Source organism: Cryptotermes secundus, unplaced genomic scaffold (genome assembly GCF_002891405.2).
Source record: "Cryptotermes secundus unplaced genomic scaffold, Csec_1.0 scaffold693, whole genome shotgun sequence".
NCBI classification, from domain to species: Eukaryota; Metazoa; Arthropoda; class Insecta; order Blattodea; family Kalotermitidae; genus Cryptotermes; species Cryptotermes secundus.
Window position 1 is genome coordinate 980,268 of NW_019722434.1, and position 17,397 is coordinate 997,664.

At 48.9% G+C, this 17,397-nt stretch overlaps 1 protein-coding gene across 5 annotated transcripts in view; it reads left to right on the forward strand.

The window, feature by feature from the left end:
- Window positions 1-17,397, forward strand: part of LOC111861453 (chloride channel protein 2) — an 82,733-nt gene that overhangs the window by 45,396 nt on the left and 19,940 nt on the right. For 4 of the 5 annotated variants that reach the window (XM_023846053.2, XM_023846054.2, XM_023846055.2 and 1 more), the window contains exons 2-5: window positions 8,733-9,015; window positions 9,215-9,343; window positions 13,118-13,251; window positions 16,712-16,868. In XM_023846053.2, coding sequence (XP_023701821.1) covers window positions 8,733-9,015; window positions 9,215-9,343; window positions 13,118-13,251; window positions 16,712-16,868 — 703 coding nt within the window. Of the gene's footprint in view, window positions 1-1,579; window positions 2,495-8,732; window positions 9,016-9,214; window positions 9,344-13,117; window positions 13,252-16,711; window positions 16,869-17,397 lie in introns of those variants that run through there. The other variant, XM_023846052.2, reaches the window with a different exon arrangement.

Genomic DNA, 17,397 nt, shown 5'->3' on the forward strand with positions numbered 1-17,397 from the left:
CTATAGCTTACCGCGTAATTGCGTTAAAGCGAGAACTAAGATGGCGCTAATTAAGAAGTCTGCATTCTTCAGTAGCATAAATGGAAAGCGCTCAAATGCAGAAATGACTGTAAGGCAATACTCGGGGTTGCATTCTTGAAAAGCCGTGTTTTTCAAGGGCCAAGGCCTTATGGGAAATGTGGGGTTAGGAGATCCGCGGCATGCAATCTTTTAGTGTGAAGAAGAAGGAGTCGCAGAGGGGAGGGTAATACAGGGTGTGAGAATGCGGGTGGACTCAAGTGGCCGTCACGACGCTGCCACAAGGAACTGTTGTCCTTCTGGTGCGCAGGTCACACAAATTAGAAACCTCCGACGCCATGGAGGAGTCGGTCCCATATCTGCAGGCACGGTATTTAGAATCGTACTGTGGGCCTCTGCTCTCTTCAGGAAGCAATGCTGACTCCAGTGTCAATTGTCCGGTCGCGAGCTGAAGGAAGTGACGCGCGAAAATATCGACAGAGAGTTCTATGTGCTGTGCTGTGGATCCGTCAGGTCTAAAGAAAACAGGAAGGAGTATAAGAGGAACACAGAAAATTACATGATGAAGAGCTCTATAATCTGTACTATCCACCTGATATTATTAGTATGATTAAATGGGTTCCCATCTCGGCGGCCCGGGTTCGATCCCGGGGTCAGATCAAGTGGGATTTGTGGTGGACAAAGTGGCGCTGGGGCAGGTTTTCTCCGAGTACTTCGGTTTCCCCTGCCAATCTTCATTCCACCAATTGCTCCACAATCACCCTCACGTATCATCTGGGGCTGGTACAATAGGCCAGAAGTGGCCACAGTACAAGGGACTTAGTCCCACCCCACTAGCAATAAAAATGATTAAATGGAAGAAAATTAGTTGGGTAGGGCATGTAGTATGCATGGTGGTGAAGAGAAATCTATACACAACTCTGGCAGAAAACCCCGAAGGGAAGTAATAACTTGGAAACCCAAGCTATAGGTAGGAAACAAATATTAATGATTTTTTAGAAATATATTTGAAAGGTGTGTTCTGGATTCGTCTGGCTCAGGACAGGGACTAGTAGTGGCCTCTTGTGAATGCGGCAATGAACTTCCGGGGTCCATAAAATGAGGTGAATTTATTGAGCCTCTGGGCTACCGTTAGCTTCTCAAGCAAGAGTCTGCTCCGTGAAGCTGCGTAAGCAACATGAAAAGTCACCCCACCGCTGGGAGAACTTCCACGTTATTTGGCATATTTCAAAATCGGAAAGGCAGTGTTTTGAGATTTGTGGACAGAACTGGGAAAGACAGCTTTGGGTCAACTGCCTATCACCGAACGGCTTCCTCGTCCTGGCGTATTTCTGAATTTGTTGGTAGCATTGTATGCTTTGTTATTTTCCTGATTTATGACCAAGATTTTGATCGATGCTGATAGGAATGTGGTCTGAGGATGATGGGCACCCCTGAAAGTGCTAAGGAAACACGAACTGTGTCCCTCTATCGGCTGTTCCACCCCCTCGCGTCAGCTAACTGCGCCAAATTGTGTTTGATTGGACCGCGAACTGCAGTCGCACTGGCTCGCCACAGTCCACTAGATGGACTCATTAGATTGCTTCGTGACGCTGTGGCGGTAGCGCACTGCCTGACTGTTGTGCCGAAGCCTGGTAGATTCAGAGACTTGCACAGATAACGTCATACAGAAGAGTGTTTCCGGTCAAAAAGAACGATTTTATCTCGGTTACTCACATTGGAGAGCCACCAGTTCGACCTATAACACCCGGCAAGTGTCCTCAATTTCACTTAAATACTTTGCAGAGGACGTCACCAGTTCAATCTGTAGTACTCTACAGGGGAAGCCACCAATTAAGCCTGTAGCACTCTGCAGAGGGAGCCATCAGTTCAGTGTGTATCATTCTGCAGAGGAAGTCACCAGTTCAGCTTGTAGCACCCTACAGAAGGAACCACCAGTTCAGCCTCTGGGACCCTGCAGGAGGAGCCACCAGTTCAGCCTGTAGCACCCTGCTGGAGGATCCACCAGTTCAGCCTGTAGCACCCTGCAGGAGGAGACACCAGTTCAGCCTGTAGCACCCTGCAGGAGGAGCCACCAGTTCAGCCTGTAGCACCCTGCAGGAGGAGCCACCAGTCCAGCCTGTAGCACCCTGCAGGAGGAGCCACCAGTTCAGCCTGTAGCACCCTGCTGGAGGATCCACCAGTTCGACCTGCAGCACGTTGCACCAGAGTGTGAAGTTCCTAGCCGAGGACTGGACGCAAGATGCTGGCCACAGTGCACGAGGAATACTGTGAAGACGACGTGGACTCTGAGTGGGAGGACTTCGACCGCCTGATGGAGGAATACCGGCTGAGACGCCGCAACATCCCGGCGTCGCCGCTGCTCAGCAGTGTGCGCCACTATGACCACCGCAGGGCGCAAGAGCAGGTGTTCTATCCCTGTCCTCCTCCCCAACCCTCGGAGCTCATCGAGGACTTGGATTATGTGCAGACAGTGGTAAGTTTGTGGGTGGGGGGGGGGGCAGAGAGGATGCACATTGCGGCTCTGTTCTTGCGACCGGCACAAGCTGTAAAGATGGACCGATTGATTAGCTATGGTGATTAGGCCTGTGTAGTTAGATCTGTTTTACTTTGTTGTTTATTTAACGACGCTGTCGGTAGCTGAGAATGGTGCAGTGTTTTGTGAATAATGAACGAGCGGCTTGGTGCACCTGTGAATCGCGGATGGGTCGCCGTCTGTTATGGCTGACGTTTGTCGTAATTTTCCTCAGTCCCTCTAAGCAAATGGTAGGATAGAACCTTCATTAGCCCGTGGCCATTTCCTTTCAAGTCCTTTCCAATTATTTACCAATAATTCTGCCATTCTGCACTACACAGTCTGGATATTGGCAGCATCGTAAAATCACAACAACAAAAGTGTAAAGCGTGGGGAAGGAATTGGTCGTGGCCTAATTTGTGGTACTGCAGACACCGTCAGTGAGGCTTGCGGACGCTGTCCTAGTAGAATTAGCCTCCAGCGCGTCACATGGCTGTCGGCACACGAGGACATTACGCCATGACGTCACACACACAAACAGCCCTATTAACTTGACGAATTCCTTGTCTACATGTTCGGTCTCCCTGTTTGTGATCTTCTTCTGGCGAGTTCCACTCGTCTGAAAAACCTATACAGATTCAGTTCTTACCTCACAGGAAACACTCTCCGTTTCCGTAACAACAACCGATCGCTTAATGCTGCTTTGAACAATTTTTTTTTTTCCTTGGCACTACAGCCCCAGTGGGCTCCATGAACTTCTCTGTTCACTTCGGTTTTTCTTGATCTTACACATTCGGTAGGACTCCTTGGGCGGGTGATCAGCTCGTCGCAAGGCCTCTACCTGTACACAAACACAGAAAGACACACACACACACACACAAACTAAACATCCATGCCCTGAGCGAAGACAGTACATGCCTTAGACCGCTCGGCTACCGTGACCGGCGCTTTGGACAATTATCGCTGTTTATTGTGAGAATGGTATGAAACATACGTATACCCTGTGTGGGCAGAATGCAGAGCTCTAGGTCGTATATATAGCAACCATTAGCCCTTAATGGGTTAAGTTAGCCCAGTCCGTCGGTCTGTACTCAAGGAAGCGCTCCAGAGCTCCTGGGTGGATTGTCATTAAATTCTACATTGGAGAACTATATGAAACATTGTTGGCCCATTTATGCGTTCCTTCAGAGAGAAATAGGAAGCTGGGAACAGCCGCGGTCCGCAGAAGCAGCTGGCTACAACTGAAATATGTATTGCAGACTACGGTTAGCTCTTCTGTACACCAAGGTAAGGTAAAGCTATCCCTGCAACAGGCTGTGGGGACCCATAGGTTTGTGCTACGTCGAGGTTCCCACATTTTCTAGACGGTCGGCTCACAGATGGCAGCGAGGTTATCAACCTTCCGTGCCGGCCGCCCTTTACCCCCAGGAAGATTCCTGGTACTCATTTCTGTTAGATGCTGAGTCGACCCCAGGGCCATAGTGCGGCTGGAAAGATTAGGTAAATCGAAAAAAAAATCCGCCTCATCTGGACTCGAACCGACCACCTACTGACTAGTTGCATAGTGCCTCAGCCAACTACGCCACCGCGTGCCCCAGTGTAATGGAGTGCTGCATTAATAGGCTGAAATAAGTCTTATTTCAAAGCAGTCCAAATTAATGACTTTCCTTCCTGTTTTCTTCACTATGCTACAAGCCGGAAGGTCGCGGGCTCGAGTCCCGATGAGCTGAATTTCTTTTTTCAAGTTACCTAATGTTTCCATCCGTACTATGGCCCTGGGGTCCACTCAGCCTCCAACAGAAATGAGTACCAGGAATCTTCCTGGGGGTAAGGGCGGCCGGCGCGGAAGGTTGATAACCTCACTGCCATCTGTGAGCCAATTGCCTAGAAAATGTGGGAGCCTCGACGTCTCACAACCCTATGGGCCTCCACGGCTTGTTACAGGGACAGCTTTGCCTCTTTATCTTCCTGTTTCCTTAAGTGCGTTCGCGTTCAAGAGGTCATTGTTCGTTGCAGACAGTTTATGATTGACTACTTTTCTGTGTTATTCGTGAGAGATGGTGTTAAGCACCGGCCTCGACGTATCATTCTATAGCATGTAAGACTGGAAAGGAAGAGGAGAAAAAGCAGAGGAAGTTAATAGTACTGAAGCTTATGACAATTGAGGACGCATCCCTTGGAATTCCCAGTGGGCCTTACACTCTTTACCTACAGTTCCTTATCCTGAACACAACTCTTAAGTCTAGACCGTGTACCTGTCACAGTGTTCTTGTGTGTCTAACGACTTTGTATCAACTGTAGGTGTTTTGCAACATTCGTTGATGATAGAGTAGCCAGCGGCCTGCTGGATCGAAGCTTGCAATTTCAACTTCCGCTTCCGTATCGCGTATTGATTGTGCAATGGGCGGGTTTCGTGGAATTATTGAGTCCATGCAGAGTAGGCCAAAGGGCTAACATATATATTGGGCAGATACGAACATGGCGGCCGTTCAGGTGACGTTAAGTTGCCGCTGTAGCCTGAGCTATGCAAGGTGAGGCACAATGTACTCTACAGAACCTCGACTGACAGAAGCAATGTACGTATACTTTTCAGGCGTTTCGTAAATATTTCTCAGATATGTATAATAAGTCTGTAATATGTGTGTTGCCTATACACAGACGGTCCCATCACATGAATATGCGTTAGAATTGTTAGAATTGCACTCAGGATTTTCGGATTTGCGATTCGAGACTCGATTTCTGAATGTCGACAGTTCGTGAGACCACTCTTCCGGCGTCCTCTCCCGTCTGAATGCTGCGCAGTGCTGGAGATGGCGGTTTAGCTGGTTGCTCCTGTGGCTTGCATGGAAACTGTTGTAACGATCCGCGGCGACGTGTTAACCTGATTCTCATGTTTTCGTGGTCTGTTATTTGATATGCCCTCTATACTTTGCAATGGAACAGTATACTCTGAAGCAAAATGGGGTTAAAACATTGAAGAGTGGTTCCAGACCCTTGATTCCAGGAATGCAACCCGCATACTTCTGTTGTCATAATGAACTCGACGCGAGATTTTGAGACTTTCGGCCCGTTTCTGGGAACGCACCAAGTCCGAAGTCCGAGGTACGCCTGTGGCGGCTGCGTACGGCGTACCATTTTAAACAGAACCCAGCCTATAAAAGCAAGGACTCCCGCCTTGCCAGTCGTACCATTGTTTTGTTCGGCACTTCTGAACGCTTCAGCAGGTAAATGAAGACATACTTTGTCTGCGAACACAGCGTGCTCGCTCGCACATGCGCGGCTTTTGCGGCAGCCTAGCAACCAAGCTGACACTGGTTGGAGTGTCACCAGAGTCCGTTACACGGGGAGAGGAACCTGTTCCATACAAGTGACTGTCGCTTGGGCTGTGTTTCAAATGGTGCAAGCTGTACACAGCGCAGCGACCAAATATTGGCGTTGAACCCGAATTCCAACAGACGACCTCCTTATTGTGCGTTCACTTGTCGCCCAGTATTGCAGTGCTGGGCGCATTGTAATTGGGCGGAATTGCCCCCTCGCAGCTGTCAAGATGAGGAAGTGACCGGATGACTCATCGTCTTCCTGCGAGCAACAGTGACACAAGTCGCTTTGCAGCTTTCCGAATGGGACTCACTCAGCTGACCGTGGGCCAACTCTGTTCCGCAAGTTGGCACAGAGACTGAACATTCATACATCTGGGGGCACTACACTACAAGCCGGAAGGTCGCGGGTTCTATTCACAGTGAGGTCATTGGATTTTTTCAATTAACCCGATCCTTCTAAGCCACTCTGTGGCCCTGGAGCCAACTCAGGCTCTAACCGCAAGGAGTACCATGAATCTTCCTTGGGGATAAAGCGCGGCCGGCCGACGCGTGGGGCTAACAACCTCACCCCCATCTATGAGCCGATTGTTTAGGAAATGTGGGAGCCTCGGCGTCTCACAACCATATGGGCCTCCACGGCCAGTTACCCTGTCCGTTTCAGTTGTGTAACTTTCTCTACTTTCAGAATTTTCATGAAAATGGTGTTCCCTGAGTAGGATTTGGGTTTTTCCCCTGCACTCCAAACAGCCCTAACTCGACTGCAGCCCTGGTTCGTGTACTTAGTGCTTTAAGCCACTCTAGCTCCACCTAATCTCTAAGCAAGGCAATCATTCACTTAGGCCGAGTTTCTGCTTCTGATGGGGCAGTTCATTATCACGACATGGACAGTGCAGATGTACTCCAGACTCAGAGGAAGCTGACAAAGTCAACTACCAAATTTTATCGAAATCCATTCCGATCAACATCCCGACGGATAATACCTTTGCGTAAAGCATTCCATGGCACATTCTGTACTCAGACCGCTCATGCCCGTATAACCTGAAAGAAAAACATTCTTATACTCCATCCGCTATGAGAACGTGTGTGCGTTACCGTTAGTTACGTAGGCCGTTACGTCGCCGTTAGAAATATACTAAAGTCTATTTTCAACATACTTCGGGCATGCACGTGTCGGCGGGAAATTTAAACATACTGAACTTGAAGGTGAAAAGGTACTGTGCCCTGTGCCAGGCTGACGAGGCCCGTAAGGCTGTGAGACGTCGGGGCTCCCACATTTTCTAGACAATTGGCTCACAGATGACGGTGAATTTGCCAGCCTTACGCGCCGGCCGCCCTTTACCCCCAGGAATATTCCTGGTACTCATTTCTGTTAGAGGCTGAGTCATCCCCAGTACCATAGTGCGCCTGGAAGTATTAGGTCAATTGAAAAATTCCTCCTCATCGGGACTCGAACCCACCTTATAGCGCAGTGCCGCAACTAACTACGCTACTGCGAGCCCCCTAAACGTAATGTACTTACAAAGGAAGATTTATGTACAGTGCGTGGCGTATCCTTGTTCATAGAGTACATGGACTTGGCTCAGTCCACGCAGTGACTGATCTACCGGATGCATGACCGCCGAATTGGAGTTCAATTCCTCTTCTCCACGGCGTCCAGACCGGAAGCAGTGCCTAATCTGTATGGACCATGTTTACTCGTATATTACCCGAGGATTCCATTGCGCCTCTGAAGTACGAAGCCCATTGAAGCAGCCGGTCTATACTTCCAAGAAAACATACTGGCACGCGATCGAGCGACTATATATGAGGGTTGGATTGGTAATTGGATTTATTGGACTTATAAACAACTCGTGACAACACTTTACAAATCACTGTCACACAGAGACTAGTATTCTCAGTCACGTTGCTTGGTAACGGCTTTCAACAGTGGATGTTCCTTTGCTCCGGGGCTCACGCCCTCGCAGGCTGGAGCCCACCTCACACCGATCTCCTACTCTTCTGACTGCCGTCACAGGATTGTCCCGTAATCAAAGTCGAAGTTATGTTACGACCGACGGTCAGTCGCCGGTCTGTCTTGGAATAAAGCACTCATGTGGGGCTTACGACTAAATTTTATTACTGTCAGACAGTTGCAGGTTTGTTGATGCGAAGCGCTGTCTCTGACCAGTGGACGTGTCTGCCGCTTACAATTGTTGTTGGCTGCCTCCAGCGCAGTCATTCTCGGGTCCGAGTCCCTTAGGACTCGTGACCACATTTCACTGTCTCAGATTCGAGACTCCCCCAACCTGGAGGGCCAGGTCCCCATATTTATATCCCCCAGGAACAAGGTGGCCCAGTTATACCCCAGGCACTGGGTTCCCCTTTCGTCGCCTCCTACTGCTCGCAGGCTACGGCGGAGGTACGGATCGCAGAGAAAACACCCCTTCCAACAATTACTCATTGTTGCATGTTACACCACCGCTTCCTAGCAATGGCTGTTTCTCTGGCTTCACACTTCTTGCTTTGAGGAACTCTGCCGCAATATGAATATCCCTCACTCAGATCAGCCGGAACTTGTTAAGAACTTGTTCTTGTAGGCACGTTTTGCGCACGTTGCCACCTGTCATACGCGTGAACTTCCCGCGTCGTGGCGCGACTGTTATGGCGTTCAGGTGCGTCTACCTTCAGGACAGGCGTAGACAGCCGGGAACGGAAATATGAGGGGGCTGAGAAGACATGTTGGTCCTTTAACAGATTAATGTGACCAGCAAATCTCCGAGCCCAGAATACGGAGTAGTGAACCGATAAGCTGATGGTACACATCCTTACCGCTGTCCTTCAGAGTTAATGGCTTGGTGTTCGAATGGGATTCCAGACTGTGTCCCAATTTTCATTTCCAGATGTATGGACGTTACACCAAAGACCTCGGTGAATACGCTAAAGAAGAGGCACGCAAAGTGAAGGCACTTGAGCGCAAACGCAAGAAGGAAGACCGTCTGCGTAACAAGGAGTTGCAGAAGTACCGAGGGAAATGTGCGAGCAAGGTCATAGCGGCGTTTAGTTTCGTATGGCGGCACACTTTTGCAAGGCTGGGAGAGGACTGGGTGTTCCTGGCTCTACTCGGGATCATCATGGCGTTCATCAGTTTCCTCATGGACCGTGGCATCAGTATCTGCAACCAAGGTATAGTTAGATTATTTTCATGTGTCCTTTTGAGGGGCAGACTAATGAGAGGCAATTAGCAGCCACTAAACACTTTGTGTTATCTACGGTTCATGCATGATTATGCCACACGTTCGTTTGGTCTGCGCGTTCTGTTGGGCGAGTCAGTTATACTCCCATTGGAATCAACAGACGTCACGTGTTCCATGTTGTGTTTCAGCTCGCATCTGGCTGTACAAGGACCTGACAACACATCCCGTGGTTCAGTATGTAGCGTGGATCAGTCTTCCTGTGTTCCTCATCCTGTTTTCTGCCGGCTTTGTCCACATTGTAGCTCCACAGTCAATAGGTAAGTTGCAACGCTGATGCTGGTTGCTCAGAACAGCAATTTGATGCTGCTCATCACCAGTGCAGTCATCTTTGGGATGGGGCCCAGTTGGTACACATGAGGATATTTTAAGTTCTGTATGCCGTTATGATGTTTTGTAAATGGGGCCTTCTGTTTGGCTAGACGAGGGGTAGGTCATTCAAAGGAGGCGTCACCTCTGCTGCGCCGCAACACAATTCTCCGCTCATACAGCGTCCACGCGAGGGGTGTGTATGTACACTATACACACCTGAACAGCGCATACAGAGAGCCTCTATCAGTGCTGGCTTACACAGCAGGTTGTGTCTTACCAAGTTTAACCACTCTGAAATGGCAGTCTGTCACTCGAGCGGTCGTAGGCCTGACCATCGCCAAGTTCATCTAAGCAGTATGTCTCTACAGGCCTTCTGAAATCCAGAAACTCGGATATCGGACGTGCTGATCCCCGCCAGCCGCGGTTCTGGCAGGAGCCCGCCGGTGTAACAAGGGACAAGGACGAGGGGCACACTGGAGCGAGACTTCGGAAGATGCGACGAAGGAGAGCAAGAGAAAGAAGGCGAGGGGAGTTGAATAGCCGACCGTAACCCCTGTAAATTCTTGCAAGCAGTTGCAATTAAGAGGAACTAGTGCCAAATAAATCCATGTCCTACCAGAACCAGCAGCATAGGCATTCTCACGTGACATTGGTGTCAAACGTGGGGCAGTGGATTGGAAATGGATTTCGCTTGACACATTTGCTTATGGACAGGCTTGAACGCCTACAAAGCGGCCAAGAAGATGTAAGGCCCTCTATAAACAACGGCCAAGGAAAAATGGAGGCCGCATTGGTGTAATTTGGTCGGCAGAAAAGAAACTGTCACCAATCGGGCAGGAGGAATACTGGTGTCTGACGATTAACGGACCCAGGGACTCCGAGTGGAACTAGACTCGAAGGTCCAAGGGAAATTTTGGCATACAAGCGACGAAACGGCTGATATAAGCCAACCGGCGGACGTTCAGAACGCTCCTGACGGATGCCGAAACCAAAGCAGGACTTGAAGGCGATGGGAACACAGTAACCGGCGCCGACAGGGTAAACCCGACGAGGTTCGAGCGGTCCCTATCCTAGGTCACGTTTCGTCGCAAGTTCGAGGTCGTGGCAGAACACAACAACTGTACAGGTAGCCGGCGTTTTGTGCTGCTTCCCTGCAGAAGCGATGTGGGGCGTTACGGAGACCACCAATTTGCCTTGGCCTACTGTTCCTGACCGAGAGCCGGGACCCAGCTGAGCGACGAGACATGGCGGGCTACCTCCGTACCTCATCTAGAGCGACGCAGGACGACAAACCGAGAGGTGAAGCAGCGATAGGACGCTTGGCGAGGGTTCCGGGTCAGGTCCTGATTTTTAGTGCAAATGGGTTTCTACCCGTCAGCAGTGGTACTACAATGAGGTACAACACACCTGGAAGCCAGACCGCATTCAGAGCTGCGGCAGGCGAGAGCCATGGTGCCCGGACGATGCGGGGTTGGGCAGCCTGTGTGTTGGCGGTGTAGGTGTGTCTGCCCCTAGGAACGCACCGAGAAGGACCGCCTGGGTGGAGGCGATCGGAACAGGAGAATCGATTAGGGGACGGCGCGAAGAAGGCGCTGGTGTCATGAGCTCTCCCCTTTATGTTACACTCAGCGTGTCAATATAGGGGCAAGACATGCCTCGCGACGACTGGCACCGGGACATCAGTGACGATCACCGCGGAACTGCCTGAGAGAGGACCGACTTGGCCATTGGCATCAGGGGAGATCATCCCTGTCCTGAAAGAGACGCTGGTAGAGCTGGCCTTGGGAAGGCGTCCTCTGAGAACCTGGGTGTTCGTCGTCGAGATTGCTGGTGTTTCAGTCCTGGAAATGGGCGTTCTGTATGCTCACGACGCGTACGTGGATCTGAGGCGCCGCATTGTACGGTTGGGCGAGGAATAAGCGTCGTTATGGCGTTCCGGTGCGGGAGGGACCCGTGGAGACGGCGGCCGGCTCCGAGGAAAAGCGTTCGGGACGAGGACGCCAGCTCGAGCTGCAAGACTACTAGTATGGCTGAGCAGCTGGATGACGGGGACGTCAAGACTGGGGGACGCCCGCAGTAGGAGGACGTTGCTGACCGCAGCTCCCTCCACAAGGGTCGGGGCCAATAACATGCCGAGATGTTATAAACATGACAGTTTCAGTTGAGTGAAGTGACGCCAAGTAGCTGACTGGAGAGTGAGAGAGTTCAGTTGGAAGTCAGCCTTTGAAGGGAAAGCTAGGAGGTTAGTTGAGTTGTCAGGTAACAAGAGTTCTGCACTTGAGGCTGTGACAAGAGGACCTGAGTGTGGCAAGCTGAAGAAGTTCTCTCGGTAGAATCCGTTGTCAGGAAACGGCAAGCGGATACTGTAACAGACTGAGTACACTAGTCTGTGTGTGTCAGTGATCCGTAAAGTGTAGTTCCGAGCTGTGTATGCATGTGGTTAATAAATGCAGTAACCAATCCAACCCCCGTCTGTAGTCACACACAGCAAAACGTGACAGAATGGGTGATCTAGAATGGAGCGCCTGTGTTGATGACAATTCACCTCTAAGTTTTATGTATAGCAGCAGGAAATTTCTTGACCAGCAGTATAACCGTTTAAATGTTTCATTAATCGAATTTATTTAAATGCTCTCTTAGTAGCTAACACTATATAGTGTTATATTGTGGCATGTAGACCCGTTACTAGGCAGCGACCGCGAAATAAGAAAATACACAACAGTCGTTACTAAGTAACGGCTCCGCAAACGAGCTTGTTTCTACGGCAACACATGGATACAACAATAATGGGGAGCGGTGGGGTCCAGTCGTTGTGAGCTGTTGATGTGATGGCCTATTAGCTGAGGCTGGGGACAGCTCGGGAACCCAGAGGAAGGGGAACGTCCGCCGTTGGAAGCCGTTACCAAGCAATGGCTAGTGAAGGTGCAGCAGGCTGAGAAGACTTAGGTGTGCGCTCTAGTGAACTGTAAAGTGTAAAGTTTGGTCTGTTGATGGACGTGGCAATGGAAGTTTTCCCATTTAATAGTACCGAGCTAGCTGCCTTTGTCCATCTTCTTCACGGTTTACTTTGTATACATATATTTCCGTCTCAAATGCAACTTATTGCCTTCTCGTACTTCTCTAGCACTACATGTTTTATCAGGTGCACGTCTGTCTTGCCGAAACTATTCACCTGTTTGTCGAAATTACATATCACGTGTGAACGCCGTGTTTATTGTTAATTAAAATACATTTAGAATTAAGATTAGAACTAAAAATAGAATTAAAACTTCACAAACGTAGTCAGCAGCTAAAAGGTAGAGCTATCCCTGTGACAGGCCATGAAGGCTTGTTGTGCTGTGAGACATCGAGGCTCCCACATTTTCTAGAGAGTGGGCTCACAGATATCGGCGAGGATGTCAGACTCGCGAGCCGGCCGCCCTTTACCCACAGGAAGATCCCTGGTACTCATTTCTGTTAGAGGCTGAGTCGACCCCAGGTCCATAGTGCGGCTGGGAGGATTAGATCAAATTGAAAACATCCACCTCATCGGGACTCGAACCCGCTACCTTCCGGCTTGTAGCATAGATAGGTAAGACAAGCAATACGTTGCATGTGAGACGGAAATGTATCCATACAATGTAAACACATTGATGTGACCGGACGCTTAAACACGAGTTCAATACTCTTTAAGTGTCTGTGGTCAGTTTTGCAAACTGTCATCTGTTGGGTATGTGTTCCAGGTTCAGGCATACCCGAGATGAAAACAATCCTGAGAGGGGTGGCCCTGAAGGAGTACTTGACATTTCGCACCCTCATAGCCAAGATTGTGGGGCTGACAGCGACCCTCGGAAGTGGCATGCCACTGGGTAAAGAGGTGAGGCACTAGCAGCTCACTCATGTTTCTTGTCCAAACTGGTCCAGCTGGCTGAGTGACTGTACATGGGGCTTCGACGTGGGGAGTACATGCTGAATGAAGGGAACTTACTGCTTTTAGATAGTGGTCTTTTGGGTAGTGATACCGTGTAGTCTTGTAGGTGAATACCAGCATTTCCACTGAACCTACTCCTTCCATCTACAGGTTGAATAAAGTGGAATTCAGGTAAACTAAATTTGCCTCAGTACCGGCTCTGGGGTCCACCAACCTCCTATCTAATGGGTGCCAGGGGCTCTTTCCCTGCGGGTAAAGCGGCCGGGCCGTGAAGCTGACCACTGACCTCCAGCTAGTGCCGAGGTCAGGAAAACATGGATCTCTACATCCACTCCCCCATACGCCTTCAAGGCGTAGTGCTTAATTAGTTAAGCACAGGGACGATGCCGTGAAGATGGATCAGTAGTGCCGGGTCCACCGTCCGGTAGACTGAAACTGGAAAACATAACGTTCCGCCCTCAGGTGCATTGGTGTTCATGTTGGCTAGGTTTGTAGCGTCAGTTTCTCTCCCCCTCTCTATCCTAGCATATAGACGTGGCGTATTTTCCTGGTATCTCCCTTCAACGTAGCAATTAAATCGCTGTAGTGAATCTTATATGGGTTATACGTAAGGAGGCAGGGAAGTCTCGAATCGGAGACAGTAAAATATGGTCGCGAGTACCACGGGACTCGGACCCGAGAATGACTGCGCTGGCGAGCGCCAGCAGCAGTTGTAAACGACAGACCCGTCCTCCCGTCAGAGAGAGTGCCCAACGTCCGTAAACCCTCAACTGTCTGACGGCAATAGAAATCTGGCCGTAAGCCCCCGATGAGTGCTTTATTCCAAGACGGACTGGCCGACTGACCGTCGGTCGTAACATAGACTCGGCGTGAGTTGTAGCTACAGCGAGGTCTCAGTGCTATTGAGACGTGGCGTGAGCGTTGGAACATAAGCCAACTGAGACAAAACTTAGGCCATCTACTTTTCTCATAGACTTACAAGTAGACCTCCTGAGACTCGTCTTTCATTTAATGGACGGAATATCCCCTTTGTAGATCATGCAAAATATCTCGGTGTAATCTTCGATATGACAAGCAGAAGTCATAAAAATCACAAGAATGAACATGTTGTCGGTATAGGACAAGGTGCAGCCAGACATAGAAACTGGTATAAGAAGCTCAAACTTGGCGGTGGTCAAGCTTACAACCATTCAAATGACTAAGCTGCTGTTGTAGCATAAGCTACGTAAGATAGGCATGATCAGCTCTGTAAAGCCTGTGCTGACAGAGGATTTGTGTGTAGTGCAAAAGGAAGAATTTCTGGTAACAGGCTATACACGTATATGCGAAATGTACACTTGACGACAAGCCAAGTATATTCATAAGAGAAACACCCATCTTCTCGTCAGAGAGGATTTTACATAAGGACCATTACCACAAGAGTTAAGATGAAAGAAAATCTCTGGTCGTGGGTCTCAAGGGGCTGGACATCAAGACGAACTGATTGGCGGTAAACTGCCAGTCGTAACTATGACCCTGACATGGGTTGTCCAGTGATTGAGGTTAGGTCTTTCTAAGGCCCCTAACAGAGTATGTGTCTCTCCCCTCACCTGACAACGGATGAGATCCAGTTTCCGTAATGCTGTGTTTTCTAGTTTTTACTAGAATACTGGACGATGGACAAATCCGAAAACCCAGTAATACTGAGTATTATACACCATCGTCGGAACCGTTTTGTATCTATTTGCACTTCAGTTTGTCTTTATATGGAGGAGAATCACCACCTCGCCTGTTTTATGCCTGAGGAAATAGCCCCTCATAGCCGTCGGACAGGAGAATGGGGGAGGGGGCTGCTGTGGAGAAAAGTGTGATGACCTTGCCGGGATTTGAACCCCAGTTCCTCCTTCGCCCGGTCTGTAGACTGTAGTGTAGTTACTGTATGAATTGAGCTATCACAGCTCCCATGCTGTTCCTACAAAACGTCTGCTACCCAGGTACAAGACTACACGGTGAAACAACTCAGAAGAACAGTCTCAATTCTTGCTGCCATGACTGCTACAGTTGTTATTCTTATCAGACTCCTCTGCAGTTTTCCTCAGTTCCTGCCTTGAATACTGGGAATTGTTCCCTCATGCAGACAGCAGCAACTGTCATCAGCTTCTGTTGACACTATTTACTTATTTGATGACACTGTCAGTAACTCAGACTGATTAGTGAGTAATGAATTGCATAGGATGTGGAAGGAAACAGACGCTGCCTAATTTGGGATACTATCCAGGCATTTGCCTGAGGAAAACCACAACAATTAGTCAGAATAAATGGTGTCTGCACTGAGATATGAACACAGGATGTCTGGAATAGGAAGCAGGGGTGCTGCCAGCCCACTGGATTGCTCAGCATGGCATGGGCTGACTACTTCAGGTGATAGCATGACATTGTGTGACACAAGGTGATGATGTCACACCATTGTGCAGGACATGGCAAAGTGTGTGCCATGCTGGAACAGCTCAGTGCATCCCACTTGCATCTCATTTCAATGTAACTTTCATTCAGGATATCGCCTGGAAATGCACCCACCGCTCCCACACTATCCCTTTTCATGCACAGTGGGTCCTTCATCTCATTTGAATGATTTATTTAGTAACATATTGTGGTATGTCTGCTGCAAGCCAGAATTGTGAAGCCAGCAGAGGCAGCCATTGCTAGGGAACTGCTGCGTAACCCGCAACAATGGGGTAACTCTTGGAAGGGGTGTTTTCTGTGTGGTCCGTGGAGGATGGTATCAGGTTGATCTGATATTGACCCCAAACATTTTTGTTTTCCATGTTGTTGTTGGCCCTTCTCCAGTTCCTCTCATTCTGCTGCTTTCTCTCTTCATTTCTGTCATCGTCTTCCTGCACCGCATTCTTTCCTTCCTCTTTCCATTCCTCTCTCCCTCTTTGTCACCTATCCTTCTGTTTGTCTTCATTTCATTCTGCTGCTTTCTCTCTTCATTTCTGTCATCGTCTTTCTGCACTGCTTTCCTTCCTCTTTCCATTCCTCTACCCATCTTTGTCTCTGTATTTACTTCTGTCCTTCTCTTTTATACCTTTCTTCTTTCATTCCAACTTCTTCATTTTACCCTCTGACTGTATTCTTTGTACTTCTGCTCGTTTTCCTCAACCTTCTTGTTCCCTCTCTTTCCTCATTGTCTTCTCCATCTCCTTCTCTCTCTCTCCTCTTTGCCTTCTACTCCTCCTCATCTTCTCTTCTTTTCTTTTGCTTCTCCTATTCCTCTCCTTCTTTTCTCCACCACCTCTTTCATACTTGTTTCCTCTTTTCCCGTCTTCCTCCTTTACCTCTTCTCTCTCTATGTCCCTGTTTTTCCCCTGCTTCTAACTGCATGATCCTGCAAACGGTCACAGTGAGCTGTGTCTCTGGTTTGCAGGGTCCATTCGTGCACATTGCCAGCATCACTGCCACACTCCTATCGAAGCTAGTGACGTCATTCCAGGGAATCTACGAGAATGAGTCTCGTAACTGTGAGATGCTGGCTGCTGCTTGTGCTGTTGGTGTTGCCAGTTGTTTTGCTGCTCCAATTGGAGGTGAGCTAAGCTGGATGTTGGTAGGCTTTGTTCTGTTTCATTTCAAATAGTTTGAGTAGTATGAACTTATTTTAGTTAAGACTTCCAGCTTCTGGGATGTGATTTCATGTAGCCTGATAAAAGTTTACCAGCATTTCAGAGGAACTTGTTGCTCTCAGCTTTCTACCATGCACTTTGAAATACTGTGTTCCTTTGAAACTTAGAAACCAAATATGAGAGTACCCCATGTCATAAACCAAAAGACCGCAGTATAAGTCAGTGAAAATCTCTCATTCCCAATGGGAGTTGGTGAGGTGAATAAAATATCAGAGATGACGTGTCTTGTGTGAATTTTGTTGTTTATAAGATACCTGATCAGGTTGGTTAAAACTGGCCTGAAAGGATCATGTTCTTTCCTCTGGCAATAATTTGTGAATGGGCACACCCAGGAGTAAACTGCAGTGGATTCAACGAAGTATTCATTCATAAACCTTTTATTCCATCTTGAAAAGTTTCCTGATAAAGCAATGGCACTTGACCATTGAGCATG